Source organism: Ooceraea biroi, chromosome 11 (assembly GCF_003672135.1).
Source record: "Ooceraea biroi isolate clonal line C1 chromosome 11, Obir_v5.4, whole genome shotgun sequence".
Classification (NCBI taxonomy): Eukaryota; Metazoa; Arthropoda; class Insecta; order Hymenoptera; family Formicidae; genus Ooceraea; species Ooceraea biroi.
The window spans coordinates 841,487-860,580 of NC_039516.1; the positions used below are offsets into that span (position 1 = coordinate 841,487).

Consider the following 19,094-nt stretch of genomic DNA (forward strand, 5'->3'; position numbering starts at 1 on the left):
ATCACGTATAGTTTAAAATCTCGTAAGCTCCTTAAAGAAGCAAGCATTAATTTGCTCAATAGGTAGTTACGAGTATAGGCGTGCTCTTGCACGCAACGATCGTATTTGACGTCTTCCTGTTTTTCTCGGGTTTTGTAAAAAAAAACGGAAGGAAATGTGGGATCTCGCTGTAATGCGTGGTATTAGTAAAGAGAAGATGATGTATTTGCGTAATTTCTAATTGGTAAACCAGCTTTGTACGTGGCAACAATTATCCATTCCTTTTGCAGAGCTTTTCTTCGCAAAAACAAATGAAATGCCATCCTTATACTGGCGCAATAACGATCTAGCATACTTGACTCGCGGTATCGATTAGTATCAATTAGTATCGAACTATCGACAAACACCCTAACCTAGCAGCGTAGCCTACGTAAAAGAATTCCGTTCGAGAGATGAAGCGTTGCTAGTTGAGAATGACAGAAATGCCCTAAACGACTGTTTCTTTCTCTCTCGATCTTGCGACATTGCGCGAGAGAGATAGATTTATTCCAACGGTAGCGAGTTTACTCGCATTTATATTTACGTACGCGTAATATATATATATATATATATATATATATATATATATATATAACGTTTTGCCAGTAAAAAGTTGACCAATCGAAATAAAGTGTCGTTCACGTCCCTTGTCCCGATTGATCGAATCTCATTGTCGGTATGCATCTTGGGTTTACAAATCTTGTAATTCGAAACGGACTTAAGTCACTAGGCGAACGCTAGTCCGGCCCTAGTCCGGCGACCATTTTTGTGAGATCGCTGTTCCGAGTCGCGCAAGGTTTCATACAGCGAGCGAAAAAACGATGTGCCAATAGCACGTGGTGTTTCGTTCGTGACGAGATTCGAGGCGAGGAGCGAACGAGCGATTTCTCGTCGGTCGACCACACCTGAGTGTTGAACGCCGCTGAATATATATGTATATATATGTGTATGGCGATCTCAACATGTCGACGGGCCGCGAGTGTCACAAGATCGCACCGTGCGAGGAACCTTTGACAAAGGGGCGATAGAATCTGTCGAGTCGTAAAGAGATTACTATTCTCGAGAGAATTCTCGATCGCGTCGTGTCGCGCCGTGTCGAGTGTGATGTAAATGCGTATTGCTCTTGAGCGACTGTTGATCCGGCGGCACGATAGACTCGGAATCGGTCTGTGGAGTGGTTCGTGAACGTTATGGTTCTTTATTATGCGCCAACTCGGCCGAGCTCTTCTCTCTCTCTCTCTCTCCCTCTCCGTCTCTCAATTGGTGTGCGTAATATATTAATTGATAATTGACGAAGGAACAAGTTGTTGCTCTTGGACTCTATAATAGGAAGAAAGCGCGCAACAATGGCTGCAACCTTCGATCAGTACGACAAGTCGAGGTGCGTTTGAAAGATTTTTCATATTTTCATTCATCCAGCGAGCGTGATGTCGTTTGGGATTCTGGCGATGCGAGTAGCGTGTCGCGTTACGCGACACGCTCGTTTCGTCACTCTTGCTTTACCATTTTTCTTTTTCTTCTTTTTTGCTAGAAATTTTAGGAAAACAAGCTATCGTCTCTGCTTAGTTTTGAGCACTGGAGAAATCGTCTTTGGTCTTTGGTGCGACATGAATCTCGATTTGCTTGTTTGAGATTTCGACATAGTCCGCACGCTTGCACTCGTGATCGAGTAAAGTTAACTGATGCTAAAGAATTTGGACAACGCGCGAATCCGTTTCCTGTGTGCCTGTTTGTAAACGAATTTCCCCGTATTTTTCGATTTGTTTTGTTTGACTGTTTTCTTACATTTGTCATACACTTACACTCGTTTTACGAAAGACTCGATTCGTTCTTAATATTATTGACACGATTCCGTTTCTTTTCTAGCTGGTACTTTGGTGCCATGTCACGACAAGATGCTTCCGACTTGTTGATGGGTGAAAAGGAAGGTGGTGTATTTTTGGTACGCGATAGCACTTCGATTCATGGCGATTTTGTACTGTGCGTAAGAGAGGATAGTAAAGTTAGTCATTACATCATCAATAAGATTCAACAAGGGGATCAAATTCGGTACCGAATTGGAGATCAGATGTTCCCAGACATTCCCAGTCTCTTGGCGTTTTATAAGCTCCACTACTTGGACACCACTCCGTTGATCAGGCCAGCTCCAAAGAAAATGCAGAGGGTAATCGCCAAGTATGACTTTGAGGGCAACGATTCCGAGGATCTGCCATTTAGAAAAGGTATGGTTTACTCTTTCTCGTTCCACCTCGGTTATTCGGTAGAGTAGCGTGTTACCAGAGTTGTGATTGCAAGATACATGTGCGATGTCTACTCGTTATCTAGGTGATATACTCACTGTAATATCAAAGGACGAAGAACAGTGGTGGACAGCTAGAAACAGTGTCGGACAGACTGGTTCGATACCAGTTCCATACGTTCAGAAGTACGACGAGGACAGCCACATGATAATTGAAAATAACTCACGACCCGAGAGCGGCGGTAGTTCCGGCTCCAACTCGAATTCAGGACCCATGTCACAGGTGTCGCACGCGGAGACGGTGGGACAGGCGGCTGCGACGCGGCGGTCGAACATTCAAAGAACGTTACCAGCCTTCGCGAAAGTGAAACAGGCGAGGGTGCCAAACGCGTACGACAAAACTGCACTCAAATTAGAAGTAGGTGACATGATCAAAGTGACAAAGACTAACATCAACGGTCAGTGGGAAGGCGAGTTACACGGGAAGGTTGGACACTTCCCGTTTACGCACGTAGAATTCGTAGACAATGAGACTGGCGAGAACAATCAGGAGATTTAACAAAAGTTCTCCAAGTGTGATGCGTCGCACGAGTGACGAGAGCACGAGGGACTCGTACAGTATCAAAAATTAGGTTATTGATAACATACTTATTATATGTACCATCGCATGGATGTTTCGGTTTATGCATCCACATCTGAACAATCGTATCTGCATCTGACGGCCGTGTATTACGAATAAACCCCCAATCTTTGTGCAATATGTTCAAGTATGAGAGTCGTTGAGAGATTTGCGTTGACATCTCTGCAGTTTATTGATCACTTAGTCACTTGTCACGATTCAATCTTGTGGTATATGCTGCTAATTGCCCAAAGCACAATTATAATTCTGTAGGATTATTAAGTACGTGAATGAGTAATGAAACAATATATATATATATATAGTTTTATTATGCATTCATGTAGAGATATATACATATGTATAATATATATACGTGTAATGAATGTTTATGTTTGCACGTGTGTATATGTACACGCGCACGTGTAACTTTATTACTTTGTTAAAATAACAAAGAAAACATTTTTCTTGTAATATAGGAAAGATGTCGAGTACCATGTACGCGTAACTTGATTAATCTCTTTATGTAGGAAATGTATTGATTTAACATTTACGCACGTAGAATTTTTTTTATTATTTTCTAGAAACTTCAACTATGCTTGAACTTTGAGAGAAGATTCGGCATAATATCTCTATTCGCGTTCAACACTCGCACTCGTTGATTCATAAAAGGCATTGTGTTGTAGATAAGCTCAAGTTATGCTTTAGTTATGAAAATTCAACGATGAAGGAAGGGCGTGCTTCTTGAAATATACATAACTGTCAGCGAATATCACGTATTAGAATGGCACATTTGCTCTGCTCTGTGAACATGTGGTAATATCTTCTAGTCATACACAGTGACTATGATGAAAGCATACTGCGTATATTCGCTCATCGCTATTTTTCATCCTACTCTCGCCAACTTTTCCGGCAAAATGTTTGCGTAATGCTCAGATACGGTGGAAAACAAATTATACACGCACGCGGATAGAGCTGTGTGTCCTCTGGAGGCTATATCTTTGTCATGGTACATATAATACTTGTTAGCCATTGGTTGTGCCACAATTGGAGCAGCACCCTTGTGCTAGAAATTTCTATTTATATGACGGGAAGAGTAACTGTGTGTCAAAGTTAACCATAATTATACGCAGAATTCATTGAGAAACGTTTTAACGGCAATTCCTTGGACGATTATTGCATTTGCGAGCAATTTTTCATTAGAAAATAATTGGTTCTGTGACTGTCAAGGGTATCTGCCATTAAAATGTTTTCCGATATTTCAGTCAAACGCCTTATGTATCGGGGCTCTACAATAAATTAAACGATAATTGAAGATTGTAGTAATATTTGAAAAAGGAATGGAGCAAACTTGTATTACTGATCATATTTACTTTTTTAATAATATTTTTTGCAATATAATTTCTCTCATCATGCGCAATTATGATGCTCGATGTTGCGTCGTTCCATCTTTTAATTTTATATATGCATTTGACATTTCCGTCATCTCATCATCATCGTCATCGTCATCATCATCATCAGCAGCAGCAGCAGCATCAGCATTGTCATCGTCATTCGTCATCTTCGTAGTTATAAAAGTCTATAAATTCCCTAATTTTCATGAAACTGTACGCAGTATTAAGATATATGAAACTGGAAGTATTCCATATCAATAAAATTATGTATTAGAGGCAAGATTCTCTTTCGCGTTTAATGTTTAAATAAATAAACGGATAAAATACAAAATGCTCGAATTTGTATATATTTTTTGCATCCACTTCAATATTTGCGCAATAATGAGACAGGCCGAGTAAGCAGGTAGCAAGCAGTTCCTTGTCAGCCATTACGAGAATCGAGAATCGAGCCACATATTTGTACAGAATCAGACGTGGTCTGGAATGTGTGCCATTATGTATTGTATATGTACATCTTGTTATCTTTAATTATCAACAGAGAGAAAAAGAGAGAGAGAGAGAAAGACGCAGCCACGTATGGTGCTTGAAACAAATTATTTACGAGACATTATGTCGTGATATTTGTATACATACGTTTAATTATATCGACTCAAATAATTTACGTGCATACACGTGTAGATTAAATCGTTAACTCGAATAAACTCATGGCTGCGTTGCTTTGAGCTGCTTTGATCATTTTGACACGCGTAGCATGTCAAAGAAATTTTTTTATTTGTATATGTATATGTATACACGAGGTGAGGACGATTTAAATACGACGAGAATGTATAATGTATATTTTTCTAAGCATATGCACATACTTGTTTTCTCGACAATGTGAACCGATTTCATAAAATTTACACACACACGCGCGCGCATACACATGATTAGATAAGTAATCGTTTAGACAAATATATTTGTGTTATAATTTATAATAGATCGTAAAATAAAGTGTAACACCAACTATAGCATCCAATAAAAAAAATAAACAACTGTAAAAATATTACGTTGTTATTGTCAACTTGTACGACGATTTGTAAAATTACCAGAGAAAATGCAATTAAAAGATGAATCGAGCTCGACAGTTAGTCTATGGTCTTCGTATTAAAGCTGATAAATATGTATATCATAAAAATTAGATTAACAAGGCATTTATTTCGTACAATAACCTGCATTTATTTCGCGCTATACAAGCTTAAAAGCACAGGATGTAACGTGTCAAGAAACAGGGGCGCTATCGTGCCAATTGCGTTATTAGTGCAGCACACATCTCGAAAAATTCCATTGTGTGATGGCCGGTCGCCTGCGGAGGCGGCAATGTTGGATCTAAAAGGAACATTACGCGTACGCTGCGTTAAAATTGCATTCAATAAAACGATAATGGGCGGATTAACGGATAGTCAGCGAATTCAGCTGAGAACCAGAGTTATCATAATATTTATAATATACCAGAGTATTATAAATACTATTGATACGATGCGCCGAGTGCTAGAAACTGTTTTTTTTTTTGCTCTTTGTTTTTGAAACCGCCAATTCGTACGGATCCGCATCTGCCATCGATCTGCGATTTCAAGCGGCACACGCACGCACACTGGTACGTCCAACTGAATTTGCTAGTCCGATCGTCGCGCGTCATCTACCTCGGCCAATGTCCTCTTCCTCGCTCGACAAGGACTTAAAGTCCAGTAGGTAACTCTTAAAATCGACTTGGTACAATTGCAACGACATCTTGCTATATCTGTCGGTCAACTGGTTCTTCTGTCGCACTCTAACACTGTACGCGTTTATGATCTTCCATTCCTGAAAAAGACAATCCGTGTGACGAACGTTTGCCAAAAACGAAAAACTGCGACGAGAGCATTTGCTCGCAAATATCAATAAATAAAGCGAAGCTTACGAAGTCGAGCGCCTTCATAGCACGATAAACTTCATTCATAATGTCGTTCGGCTTCGACTGCGATCTGATCCCTAGATGCCATTTCGCACGTTTGACGGGTGTGCCGCGACTGCCTTGAATCTGCGCGGATGCACTACCTTGCGAACCTTGGCGTTCACGGTACGCTGCAACATTATCATTACGTCTCGTACAATCGTCTTTCGCTGGAATATGATTGAGATACTCTTAGCGGTATAATCCTCGATACATTTATCCCCGTAATTATTTTGCATGATGACGCGACGACGCTCGATCATCTCGTACATACGTGCAATTCTCTCAGGATGGGGTTTCAACGGGCTACTATTCGCGTCGTTCGGACTGAACGCTACCGGCGGCGGGCTGGACGCCACGTAAAAGTCTTTCAATTCCGCCTTCGCGGCCTCATCCGCGATCCTTTTGTTGTCTATGATCAGATGATAGGCGATCGCCAACTGATCGTGCGGATCGCCAGCCAGCAGCGCGGAGTGCACTTCCGGCTCTTTGACATTGAATTTCTCGCACACCTCGTTGACAGCGTCTATGTCAATGACGGACGAATCCTGCTCGACAGGCGACGGGAACAGGTACGACGGTAGATCCTTCTGAAACCACTCGTGCTTTCTGAAACGAAAAGATATCTTCGAGAGATAGAGAACGACAGAGAACGCTCCTGGAGTGAATTGACTCGCTTGTGTCTAGTGTGTGTGCGTTTAATGTACTTGATATCCTCGATAGTGGCTCGCTTCATCGGGTCGACTTGCAACATGTGGCACAAGAGGCTGACGACGCTCTTGTTCAGGTATTCCGGGATGGGGAAGACGCCAGCTAAAATTTCAGAGGACTCGTTACCGATCGTTTGATCGTCGGGGTCGAGAGGGTCCCGCGGCCGCGGCCCTCTCCGCAAGCGAGAAGGTGCTCACACTTACACTTGATTTTGCGAAAAAGAGTAGGAACGTGCTCGTCGTCGAAAGGTAAGGTACCGCAGAGTAGCGCGTACAGTATAACGCCGCACGACCATATGTCTACCTCGGGGCCGGCGTACAGCTTGCCGGATATCACTTCCGGTGCGGCGTAATTCGGAGAGCCACACGAGGTACGCAGGAACTCACCGTCCATCATCATGTTCGACAGACCTACATTCGTCGAGTGGAGAACAACATTTTTATAACACGTATGCCGTTAAGCGCGAGAGTGTCGTATGCCGATATCGAATATCCAAGTACCGAAATCCGCGATTTTCACGTGAAGATTGTGATCTAACAAGAGATTTTCCGGCTTCAGGTCCCGATGGACGATCATGTGCCGGTGACAATAATCGACCCCCGATATGATCTGTTGGAAGAACCGTCGTGCCTCGTACTCCTTCAGCTTGCCGTGTTTAACGATGTAATCGAACAGCTCTCCACCCGAGACGTATTCCATTATCATAAATATATCTGTTGGAGTACTTATCACCTGGTATCTGAAATACGAAATACGTATATTAATAACGTGTATTAAGCTTCAGGCCGAATCGAGTACTTACAGCTTGATGATATGAGGATGCCTGAACAGCTTAAGATTCTGTATTTCCCGGCGAATCTTGCCTACGACGTCCAGGCTCTTAATCTTTTGTCGATTCAGGATCTTTACGGCAACTTTGTGTTTTGTCAAGACATGTTCTCCAACTATGAACATCACAACGTTAGCAAGTATACTTTGAGCAGGGATTAGCACTGGACAGGGCTCAGGGCATACACGTATACTTACTTTTTACTTTGCCAAACGTGCCCACGCCTAGAGTTTGACCTAAAGTGTAATGGCCTATCTTGACGATGGGCTGCGGTTGACTACTTGGCAGTTTCTCCGACATCTTGAAAGAAACAGTACAAACTTGTCGTTAAATCTTGAACGTTACGCCAGCGAGAAACGCAAAATGACGTTTCAGATCAGTTGGTAAGTAACAAGTAATATTGGAGTAAGCGTAAAGATTGTATATTACCTTGTCAATAATTTCTCTTATTTCCAAACGGAATTATTTTGCAGGAGCAAAGGCATCAAGCAAGATGATCACTCCTCCTCGCGTCGAAGCGTAATCGAGCGTACCGTACAATGGAGCACAGAACGAGAGTAGATGGAATTAACCTCCTTACACGAAAGACGGTGCGATTAAATCATAACGACGAAGACAAAGAGAAATACGTGAAACGAAAGAGAATTCGATTGCAGAGATGTGGGAACGCGCACAACTCCCTCAAATCCAATCAAACGCAATCACCTGACACTATTTACATGTCTAGGCGCGAGACTTCTTGTCGCGCACGGCTGGCACCGCGTACTTATTTATCGAGCGCGATCGCGTGCTGATGGAAACCTTTTTCACATGATACAACTGTAGAGAAACGTTGACCGGAGAATAATTGCGGACTGATCAAGCAAATTGATTACGATCATTATAAAGCCTGATAAAATCGTACGTGTCGGTTATTTAAGTACACGTACGCGTTATTTGTAACTGAAATATCACATGGCTCTCCGATCAGTCTGATTGCCTCCGTTTGGACATGCAACGCCCGACATCCAATGGAAGACTCCGTTTTCCAGGGACATTCCTCGTAGTCTGGCCACAAGTCGTAGCGAGGGTCACGCGAATGGCTGTGCGCTTGGACAGGTGCGCACGGTGCAGCACAGTGCACGCGCGAATCGAATGAGCGAGTGGCTAACCACGCTTCGGACGACGACGGGAGAGCAAAGTATGATAGGTTAACTTAATAATGAAATATAATTCTCAATTTTTGCATTCTCAATTTAATTCAACTTGATATAATCATACGTGTATATGCGTGTTGCGTCTTTATGCGTAAATCGCGAAAAAGCAGATTGTAAGGTTATAGAGGAATTCAATTTCTATGTTATTTTTCTATGTTCTTCGTGCATACATGTATCATATTCGTGACTAATTGATATATATATATATATATATATATATATATATATATGTAAATGCGCATGTATCTCGGTAATATCGTTAATATCGTATTGGTGATACAAAGAACACGTTACTGCAGAGTGTCGGATGCACCAGTGTTCAAGATGGTTCGGTTGTCCTCTGGTTGTTCCTCTTCCGCTAGCTCATTGAACCGATCATCGTCGACGTACTGCTCCTGCTGATACCGCGACGGATCGTACTCGTTATATTGGTCATATTCCTGCTCCACCATATACGTGTTTGGATCTACGTCCATCGTGTACGCTGAAGCGTCTCCTTCCTGGCCGGTATACCTTCCTGTGATCTCCATCGTATCGCTCGCTCGTGCAGGCTCGTCCTCCTCCGTAATGACACTCCGCGTCTGACCGCTCGACATATCATAGAAATTCTGGCGCGGTTGATCGTTTCGCTTGGACGTCTCCGAGTCCATTGCTCGCTGGTCATCATTCGCGCTGTCAGCGACTCGAGCATTGGTCTCATCGATCGCTGATCCATCCGCGTACCACGCACCTGTCGTCGAGTTGTCGTAACGATCGTTAATTTCATTAGCATTGTGCATTTCCACAGAAATTCCTCCTGAAAGGTAACGGTCGTTACTCGATGCAGCTAAATCGCAGATTAGAGATTGCGCAGAAAACGCTAGTTGAACGCGCACGGAGAGACAATTTACCTTCGTCACTCGCGAGAGTGCCCTGTATTTTATTTGACAAGTGTTTTACGTTGCTTTGTAGGTCGGCCATTTCTTTCCTGTGGTAAATACGTGAAAATACGTTAATGGACACGCTCGATTATCAGCGGGGGATTAGAGTCACGGTGCCGAGTGTAGGACACAACTGTCATTCGTCTTGGGGTACACACGTCGCCGACGACTATTACTGCGCCGACAGGGACGTTTGCGAGGTGTCTAACTTCTTTTTCGGAGTTACTTTTACTTTTAGATCGACTTTAACGACACGTTTCTTGCTCGAAGCCGCTTGTCCAACTGTCGTCGCGGCGTCTCTTTTAACGACCCTCTCTGTCAATACGGAACAGCCTCAAGTATATATCAAGTGTGTATCAAGTGAGCAATGATGGCATGATTCCTATTCACTAATTAGCGTATGAACTACCTTGCGTGTCTAAAACTATTGCTATTGGTAGGAAAAACTAAATTAGAGGCACGAGCAGGGGGTAACACACGCGGTAACGAATAACGTGGAATCGACAACGAATACGAGACGCACGCACGTTACATTCTTTCGTTTGGATTTGCCAAAGACAAAGGAAAAATATACTTGTGCTTAAGATTGTTAGCTTCCAAACGCTGTGTGAGAGATTGGCATTCGGCAGTCAGTCTCGAGACGAGCGTGGCCTGATTATTCAGAGCGTCTTCCAGGCCCGCCACCGTGGCAGCTGCGAAATTTCGTTGCCTGATCAAAATCTGTTGCGACTGATTAATCGACTAGTCTCAATCTCAATCTGCTCAATGCCTATGCTAGGCATAGTGTCAGCATCAGCCGATTTCTCACACACGAACGCGTTGCTCTTAAATCAATACCGAGTTTAACGTGTAACAACGGAACAACAACGGTGGCACTTGTCGCGGACAATATACCCAACATAGGCATACTTGGGGCGATGTCTTACCATGCTTCGTCTGCATGTCCATTATCATGGAACTCAATTGCTTCTCGTTCTCCAGTCTAGGCGTAATCTGCTCACGACTCTCCTCGGGATGCGCAATTTTACTCATACTGATCTGAAAGACGCGCCAAGGTGCTTTTAAAGCCCAGCCGCGGTTCTCGCCGGCGTAAGTTATTTAGCAAGATGTACGCTACCTCTTTCTCCAAGGACGCTATTTGCTCCGACAATCTCAGATTCTCCCGTCTGCAGTGTACTAGGTCAGCGTCCGCTCTTTCCAGACGCTGCTTGTACGAATTTACTTCAGCCTGCAGCCTACTTTGTTCCTGACGTGCCTGCCTCTCGTTTCGCTCGGCCGTCAGCTTGCCGGTTAACACTTCCTGTTCCGCCGCGTCCTTCTCGCTCAGCGCTTGACTCAGATCGCTTTGTAGGGTGGCTAAAAAAAATAATGTACGTGAGATATCGTATTTTCGCTGCCGAGTGAAACCGAGCCTCCCCCAACGCGCGAAATGGCGCTTCGCTCACATATTTTGCTTTGCAGCTCCTTCTTCAGATTGTCCATGGCCGACTGTTTCTGAGCCGACTCGCGCCGCAGCTCGTTGTTCTCCCGTCGCAACTTTTCAGATTCCAATTGAGACTTGTTGGCGGTTTCCCAGTGAGACGCGACGTCCGCAGTGAGCTGTTCGATTTGCTGATTGCACCGACGCTCCGCTTGTTGCCGATCCTCCGTTATGCGTCTGTTCGTTTCCTGGGCGGCCTCTCGCAGCTTCTCGTGCTGTCTCTCCAACTCGTCCTTCAATCTTCGAATCTCCATCTCGCTCTGACCTCTCTCGAACTCGACCTGGTGTCTGTCGTCGATAGATCGCCTCGCTCGCTGCGTCGCCTCGGTCTCCTTGTCCCTCGCGGCTGACAGGAGCTTCTGCAGCTCGTCCAGCTTCATCTCGGCCTCGTACTTGGCGCGCAGAGCCTTGTCCAATTCAGCCTTCAGCTCGGCGATACCACCCTCGCTCCAAGTACCCTCCGACAAGCGTTTCAAGTTTGTTTGATTTTCCTCCTGCGCTTTCCGTAATTCCAGCTTGGTCTGCGTCAATTGTGCCTCCAACTCGCTGATTCGCGACTCGAGCATTATACTGGGCCCCTCTCTCGCAAAAGGCCTCTCTCGTGGTCTCTTGCTGTCGGAATTGTCAGAAATCTGGCCGTTTGCGTCCTGCCTGTTGCTACACTCGCGGCAGTCTTTGTGATTCTGCAGAATGCACTTGGACAACGCGCCGTGGTTCTTGCTGTGTAACGCATCGTTTTCAGCCACGACCTACAAAGAACAATCACTCTGTGATTCGGAGGATCTCGAAACAATCTGTATCGCTATCCATTCCGATTCCTCCGTACCTCTTTGACCCTGCCCAACAGATTCATCAGTTCGTCTCTGCAATATTGAGACTCTCGTTCCAGTTGCTCGATATAGTCCTCCTGTCGTTCGATGAAGGACGTCAACTCTGGAGGGACGGATTGAAGATCGGCCCTCAATAACGCTATATTATTGTACGCTTTTGACGGATGGACCGTTTTCGAGAATCGGTGAGAGAGGGTGTGCGACATCGCGAGGTTTTCGGCAAGCTCCTTCCTGCTGCGAAGATTACGAAGACTACCGCTGGTCATGCTCGGGTCATCCGTGTCCTCGCCCGACTCGCTGACGCGCGCGTTGCTGCCTTTGTACACGTGCCAAATGCTTTGCGACTTTCTGCACGTTAAATCGTCATTTTCCTCTGTCATTCAGTCATTCAATTATCGCGTAAGCGTAAATAAATACGGAATAATTTAAAAGATAAATATTTTGTCAAATATATACGCGCCTGATCGATGACCAATGAAATTAAAGGATGTAGGAGAATGCATAACATATTTTGATATTTATATTTATATTTCGATAACTTGGATTTTTCTCGGCAGAGTCATTATCGATTGGCGTTTATATCTTTTAATTTTCGTCTCTACCTTCCTAATTTGATTGCCAATATTGAAATTGTTTTTTTTTTACTCGATCGTAAATGTGTATAAAATGATTTAACTGCTGCGAGCTGTTTTATTTGAGCCAACTCACGTTCCGGACATGCCCGTCGGCCCGATGTAAGATTCATTCAACAGATACTTTAGCTTCGAGATCGCTTCTCTGTACGCCAACTCCATGTAATCCGTCGGCTTCCTCTTGAGATCCATTTTCGATATTCCATTTACTTTCCTACAAGACAATCGTTTCCGCTGATCGTTTTTGCTCGATTGACACGAAGCACAAACGACAGCCGAAATTAGAATAAACTGCAAACGCACATAATTATTAATATTCGGAGCAATTACTCGAGAATGGGATCATTGTAGACGATCGAAAAAAAAACAACTCGGAAATAGTCTGAAAAACGTGCGCCAAGGATAATATCGTTAGGCCATTATTCAGCGGGTATATGGAAAAAAAAACTTGAGATCTCACCTGTTCCTCAGTCGCTTCATCCGTGCGAGTGTGCAGACTGCATCCGCGTAACTATCGATGCCGTACGTTGTGTTCAGTTTGGCGGTCCTTGGGAGAGATCTTAAATTGCCAGGGATCGCACCGCTCGACGCGATCGGATTGCCGGGCTGGGAGGAGACGAGGATTGCGCGAGCACCGTGAGCGTCGTTCGTCGTTAACATTCTAAGCGGCTTCTTCCGCGAGCCTGGCGACTCTGGCGAACGAGCACCAACCAGCACCGCTCGGCCGATCGATGATACGCTCCTCCCGGCGCTTTCCGTTCACAAGTTGGCAAAGAAAATCGAACGGCGAGCGTTTCTCGACGTTGTAACTGGAGGAGCCTGGTGGTGGCTCGCGTGCGACGGTACCATCCGACCTTTGTCCGGGTACCGTACCATCATCGTCCTACCACGTTGATACGTACGTGACCACGTTCCGTGACTCGTTATTAGCCACGTCTATAATATACCTTGATGAGGTGTGCCCTAGGTAACGATATACCTTCGGTAGGAGTGGGCCAGAGTGGGCGCGATCACCTCTTGTCCCGGCAATTCCTATGGAAACATTTCAATGATCAAACACGCGTGATTGCGATCACGGTGACGCGACAGGAACGAGATTCCAAAAGGGAGTTCCGTTGTAGGAAGTTCCTACCAGGCAAAATGCGTAATGCTATAGTATTTTCTTCGAAATTGCGAATCTCGAAATGAAATTGTCCAGTTGAATGAAACTGCTTTTCCACGTTTACGAAATTATTATACATAGAAATCTTTGGATAATCTTTGGATCGATGAAAAATGCGCACGATGAAGCTATTTGCTTTATAGTCTCTATATATATGTTGCACACACGCAACCACATACGCTAGTGTGAGTTGGCGCGTGGATGCACGTGCGTGAAAATAAGCGTTTTTAGAGGCACAGATGGTGATTATTAAATATCCGTTTGATATTTTCCCGAGGTCGATTGCACAGAAATGTCGACAAATACGCCCGAGGATAAACTGGTGGCAGAAATCACCGAGTTGCGTGCATTGTTACGCGCAAAGGAAGCTAAACTGGCCGAGTTGCGACGCGAGAGGCAAGTCGTACAAGAATACGGTTTACACAATGACGAAATTTCCAGATACAGTCGACAACTTTTCCTACCGGAAATTGGCGTGCAAGGTATACAATACGTTTCATTTATTTATACGGTGTCTCGTTTAAAGACTCATTATAAAAAAAAAAATAAAAAGAGTAATCGTCCTTTTAGGTCAGAGAAAGATCAAAGACAGTTCTGTACTCGTAGTAGGAGCTGGTGGTCTCGGTTGTCCCGCAGCGTTATACCTGGCGTGCGCTGGTATCGGCCGTATCGGCATAGTCGATTACGATATCGTTGAGATCAATAATCTTCACAGGCAATTATTGTACACGGAAGCGAGTATCGGTGCTTCCAAAGTAGTCGCAGCAGCGGAGAGCATCGCTCGGTAATCACACGTTACGGGCTAATTCTCTATTGCGTATCAAAAAATGACAAAGACTCTTTGATTATAATGGAAACTTTTCGGTAGATATTGCATCGAGACGTTGATCTGATTCGTGTTAATTAAACGCTTTTATTAATTACCGAGTTTCTGCAAATACAAGCACAAACGACGCACGATTTATTCCTCGGTTGCCCGATGAATTACTGACAGAATTTCGTTTTCAGGCTGAATAGCCGCGTAAAAGTCACTCCATACAAGATCCAACTAGACAGCAAAAATGCTTTGGATATCATAAGGAATTACGATGTCGTATTGGACGCTACGGATAACGTGGCGACGCGCTATCTGCTGAACGATGCCTGTGTCTTGAGTGGGAAACCGTTGGTCTCTGGTTCAGCGCTGAGATTCGAAGGCCACTTATCGGTGTTCAATTACAATGGACCCTGCTACAGGTGCATATTTCCTAAACCCCCACCCCCGGAAACTGTAACGAGCTGCGGAGACGGAGGCGTTCTTGGTGCAGGTATATAAAAGTCCGCTGAAGTAATCTCTTTGGAAATGGTTTTACCACTCAAATTTATCTCTCGTCTGTCCCTCCCCGTTGCTGAACATCAGCTGTAGGAACAATTGGCGTCTTACAAGCACTGGAAACGTTAAAAATCATACTCGACATGCCTGACGTAACGTCCGGACGACTCTTGCTATTCGACGGAACGGAAACCAGATTCCACACCGTGCGCCTGCGTCCGAAGGACGCGAATTGCGCGGTTTGTGGCGAATGTCCCGTGATACGTGAATTGATCGATTACGAGGAATTCTGTGGCGCAAAGGCGAACGACAAGGAGCCGAATTTGAATCTGTTGAGAGAAGGAGAAAGGATAACGGTCCAAGAGTTCGATCGGATCGTGAGAAGCGATTCGGAACCTCGCGTATTGATAGACGTACGTTCGCCCGAGGAGTATCAAATTTGCCGCTTGCGGGACTCTATTAATATCCCTTTCACGCAGCTGAGCAAGGATCAGAATTTACAGCTTATCAGAGACAACGTCAAGAGGGCGCGGGAAGAACATCGCTCCTCCTCAGTAAATTGTAATAATACATGTATCCATGTATTATTCTACTCTTTATTCAGTTCTTATTTTTTCCTACACATGACTAATCTTGCGCTATTTGCTGTTTTAGTGTACCTTGTGTGCAGACGTGGCAACGATTCGCAAAAGGCTGTACAGTGTTTGAAAACGATATTCACCGAAGATGCGTTAAAAATCAGAGATATAATTGGAGGTATTCGTGCTTGGAGCAACAAGATCGATCCAAGCTTTCCCGTATATTAAAAAACCACGAGGGTGATGGCAAAGTGGTGGCGTAACGTTCCGTTTTTAAATACACATGTACAGACAAATAGTTTTCAAGTGCTCTTGAAACTCGCAATAATTTATACCACTTTTGTCAAATAAAAAAAACAAAGAAAAAAGGCTTCATCAATTATTGTCAGAAATTATTTAACACGGTGTTGTGGCAACACTCTCTATATATGTACAATATGCGATGCACGATATAACACCAGGCATATTTGCAACATTTACAAAATTACGTAATTCTTCTTCCCGTGTAGCGGGAAAAAAGTATTTTTTCTAAACGATTTTCATCATTTTTACATGTATAAACACGCGTGCATGCACCGTTTAGTAAGATTTATACATTATACATACATGTTCTATTTACATATGCGCACTGGACACTTTAATTGGCATATTTCTCTATTTCCTCAGCGGACAGGCTAGTTTCTGGGTGTTTATAGTGAGAATCCGGTAAGCTTCTCAATTTTTCCGCCGCCTGTTCCGGGGTCAGGTCCCTCTGTGCTTGCGCTAAAAGCTCATAGCCGACCATGTGCTTCTTTATGGTAGCAGATCGCAGTAAAGGGGGCAGATACATCCCGTGAAAGGTCCAGTATGGATAATCGTGATTGAGACGCGGACCAGTCGGGGCACCTTCGATTTGACAGATCGAGAAATTAGCGTTCGCGAATAAATAATCACAGTAAAGATCAAAGATGGTCGAGTAATCAGAGAGAATAGCATCCGAATAAAATAATCATCATCCTTTACCGTGCCACCCCATCGAGTATGGGAAGGAGCATCGAAAAAGATTATCGTATTTGGTGCACAGTCTTTTCATAATGACCGACAGAGTTTCTTGTTGACCGTCTGACAAATCTTGCATCCTGATTAATTGTTCCTTTGGCAGTATCATGGTTTCGTACGGCCACACTGCCCAAAATGGCACGATGACTACCCAGTCACGATTCTCGATCACGATGCGTTCCTGCACACAGATTCGTGACGTAACGTAGCGCAATAAAATTCTCGGACAATCACCCGAACGCACAGAGATAAACTATTGAACCTTGAACCGTTCCACGCTGCATCGCGATATTGCTTACCTTTTTTAAGAGTTCCTTGTGCATGTAATCAATCAGAAGGGGTCGTTTGTTGCGCTTGTAATAATCGTCGAGATATCCGTCCTTGATTCTAGCTTCGTTCGGCAGAAACGAGCTGGCCCAGATCTGGCAGTGAGGATGCGCGTTGCTGCAGCCCATCAGAGCGCCTCTGTTCTCAAATATCTGAATCCAGGTCCACTTTTCACCCAAGTCCAACATCTCCAGGATCCATCTGTTGCAATGTTCCTTGCAAAGTCTCGCTTCCCCAAGAGAGAGAGAGAGAGAGAGAGAATGCCAAAATGCCCGATATGCCCTCCAAAGCATCTACTTACCGTCTGACCACTTCCTTGATCTCGTGAATCCTCATCAATGCTATTGTCACGTTTGATTTTGGGTGAAAGCACATTACCTTGCAGGTGCCCTTGGCGGATCCCATTTGGAACAACTCATCGTTCAGCTTCGGTGGGTCTGGCACCGATTCCAGCAAAGCAGGGAAGTCGTTGACAAACGAAAATGTATTCTGGTATATCGGAGTTACCTGCCATACATCAAACGGTATAAAATTGATGATTCCAGATCGACAATGCGTTTAACCGAGCGGATGAAACACGCGCGATCGACTGACCTCTCCGTTAGCCCTGACGTTTCCTGGACACAATGGATTCTTTGGATCGTAATCTGGAAGCTCTTCGTCTGTACTGGGTTCTATCTGCCCTCCCCATGGTCGCTTCATACGATGTGGCGATACCAGTACCCATTCTCCCCTCAATGGATTGTATCGTACATGTTGATGCTCTGCACAATGATTCAATCTTAATTGGTAATTGTTTGTTGTTAAAAAATATACAATGTCTGTTGTGTACTCTCTCTTATTCTCTAACCTGTTGAGTCGAATGCCACTGATGCATCTTTTGATAGATTTTCATTTTCATGACTGGACTTGCACTCCGATCCATCACCTGGAAAAATTTACCCAAGTTTGTCTCGGTAACCAATTTTTGGATTTTTTCATCATCATGTAAAGTGTTAATTGTGTCATCCATAAAACGTGCAAGATTACATAATAAAGTCTGTATATATCCCTGTATGTATATTGACAATGCATATACGATCTTTTCAACTATTTGAAAAGTGTAAAATAATACCGCGACGTTGCTGTATTTTACATTGCTTGATTCTAGCTTCGTTCGGCAGAATTATTGCCATATCTGGCAATGGGGCAATAAAAAATGTAGATTTATATGCTAATAAATACATGTGCCAATTAGCACAGAGAATTCTCAAATGGTATTATATTTGATATTACATGTTTATATCATTTGATTTGACAACAATGGCATGACAATTATGTTTTCAACGTAATACTGTGATTGAGCTTACCTTTGCCCGACATTTGTATACAAGAATACCGCGTAGCTCTAAGCACGCAAGTGTGCTAATTTGATCGGCGAATCGATACGTCGACATTCTCCTTCTTTCGACCTCGTGTCCGATTTTTGTGAAGCTATCGAGATAAAGAATGAATGTACATGCCAATGGTCTTGGTTGATTAAATAGGATTTAAAATACGATTACGATTAGGTTTCATAATTTGCAATCTTTGCAATGTACTTTTCAAGCATATCAGTATGTTACATTGTCACGTCATACATGTATGTAAATTTATATAAGAATTTATTGATATTTATTAATTTTTGTGTAACGGAATATCGGAATTGGCGTCGCACGTGACAACGATTAGTAATTTGAGCCATTTTTGAAATGGCTGGAGCCTTTGACAAATCCCTATATCAATAAAAGATCACTAGATTCTTTCTAGATCTTTGTTTGTGTTGTAGACCTGCTTTTAGGGAATTTAGGTATTTGATTAGATT

At 43.7% G+C, this 19,094-nt stretch overlaps 5 protein-coding genes across 9 annotated transcripts; 2 read left to right on the forward strand and 3 right to left on the reverse strand.

Moving 5' to 3' along the window:
* The first annotated feature begins 746 nt into the window (after positions 1-746).
* Positions 747-5,309, forward strand: LOC105274618 (adapter molecule Crk). Its single transcript, XM_011330893.3, has 3 exons — positions 747-1,399; positions 1,885-2,240; positions 2,344-5,309. The coding sequence occupies exons 1-3, from the start codon at positions 1,365-1,367 to the stop codon at positions 2,814-2,816; spliced, it is 864 nt and encodes a 287-aa protein (XP_011329195.1). The 5' UTR covers positions 747-1,364; the 3' UTR covers positions 2,817-5,309.
* A 132-nt stretch (positions 5,310-5,441) lies between these two features.
* LOC105274617 (5'-AMP-activated protein kinase catalytic subunit alpha-2) lies at positions 5,442-8,739 on the reverse strand. 2 transcript variants are annotated; one of them, XM_011330890.3, is made up of 10 exons: positions 8,206-8,739; positions 7,974-8,076; positions 7,750-7,891; positions 7,448-7,686; positions 7,151-7,357; positions 6,944-7,049; positions 6,511-6,845; positions 6,204-6,406; positions 5,947-6,106; positions 5,442-5,632 (listed from the first exon to the last, which is right to left on the reverse strand). In XM_011330890.3, the coding sequence occupies exons 2-10, from the start codon at positions 8,074-8,076 to the stop codon at positions 5,541-5,543; spliced, it is 1,587 nt and encodes a 528-aa protein (XP_011329192.1). In that variant the 5' UTR covers positions 8,206-8,739; the 3' UTR covers positions 5,442-5,540. The 2 variants fall into 2 exon arrangements, with proteins under 2 accessions (XP_011329192.1, XP_011329194.1); XM_011330892.3 differs by having other exon boundaries at positions 6,204-6,367; positions 8,206-8,738.
* A 114-nt stretch (positions 8,740-8,853) lies between these two features.
* On the forward strand, positions 8,854-16,254 carry LOC105274616 (adenylyltransferase and sulfurtransferase MOCS3). 2 transcript variants are annotated; one of them, XM_011330889.2, is made up of 6 exons: positions 8,854-8,956; positions 14,274-14,478; positions 14,567-14,780; positions 15,005-15,303; positions 15,396-15,869; positions 15,963-16,254. In XM_011330889.2, exons 2-6 carry the CDS (start codon positions 14,289-14,291, stop codon positions 16,112-16,114), a joined length of 1,329 nt encoding a protein of 442 aa, XP_011329191.1. In that variant the 5' UTR covers positions 8,854-8,956; positions 14,274-14,288; the 3' UTR covers positions 16,115-16,254. The 2 variants fall into 2 exon arrangements, with proteins under 2 accessions (XP_011329191.1, XP_026829323.1); XM_026973522.1 differs by lacking the exon at positions 8,854-8,956 and having other exon boundaries at positions 14,264-14,478.
* On the reverse strand, positions 8,994-13,513 carry LOC105274615 (serologically defined colon cancer antigen 8 homolog). Of its 2 annotated transcripts, XM_011330887.3 has the most exons (9): positions 13,295-13,513; positions 12,911-13,048; positions 12,199-12,550; positions 11,338-12,121; positions 11,010-11,248; positions 10,819-10,930; positions 10,467-10,584; positions 9,863-9,939; positions 8,994-9,768 (listed from the first exon to the last, which is right to left on the reverse strand). In XM_011330887.3, exons 1-9 carry the CDS (start codon positions 13,492-13,494, stop codon positions 9,263-9,265), a joined length of 2,526 nt encoding a protein of 841 aa, XP_011329189.2. In that variant the 5' UTR covers positions 13,495-13,513; the 3' UTR covers positions 8,994-9,262. The 2 variants fall into 2 exon arrangements, with proteins under 2 accessions (XP_011329189.2, XP_026829320.1); XM_026973519.1 differs by lacking the exons at positions 8,994-9,768; positions 9,863-9,939 and adding an exon at positions 10,132-10,207.
* Positions 16,255-16,296: 42 nt separating the features above from the next.
* LOC105274613 (probable galactose-1-phosphate uridylyltransferase) lies at positions 16,297-18,946 on the reverse strand. Of its 2 annotated transcripts, none has more exons than XM_011330886.3 (7): positions 18,601-18,946; positions 18,102-18,179; positions 17,846-18,015; positions 17,553-17,758; positions 17,224-17,452; positions 16,889-17,105; positions 16,297-16,771 (listed from the first exon to the last, which is right to left on the reverse strand). In XM_011330886.3, exons 1-7 carry the CDS (start codon positions 18,611-18,613, stop codon positions 16,524-16,526), a joined length of 1,161 nt encoding a protein of 386 aa, XP_011329188.1. In that variant the 5' UTR covers positions 18,614-18,946; the 3' UTR covers positions 16,297-16,523. The 2 variants fall into 2 exon arrangements, with proteins under 2 accessions (XP_011329188.1, XP_026829324.1); XM_026973523.1 differs by lacking the exon at positions 18,601-18,946 and adding an exon at positions 18,366-18,441.
* Between the last annotated feature and the right edge of the window lie 148 nt (positions 18,947-19,094).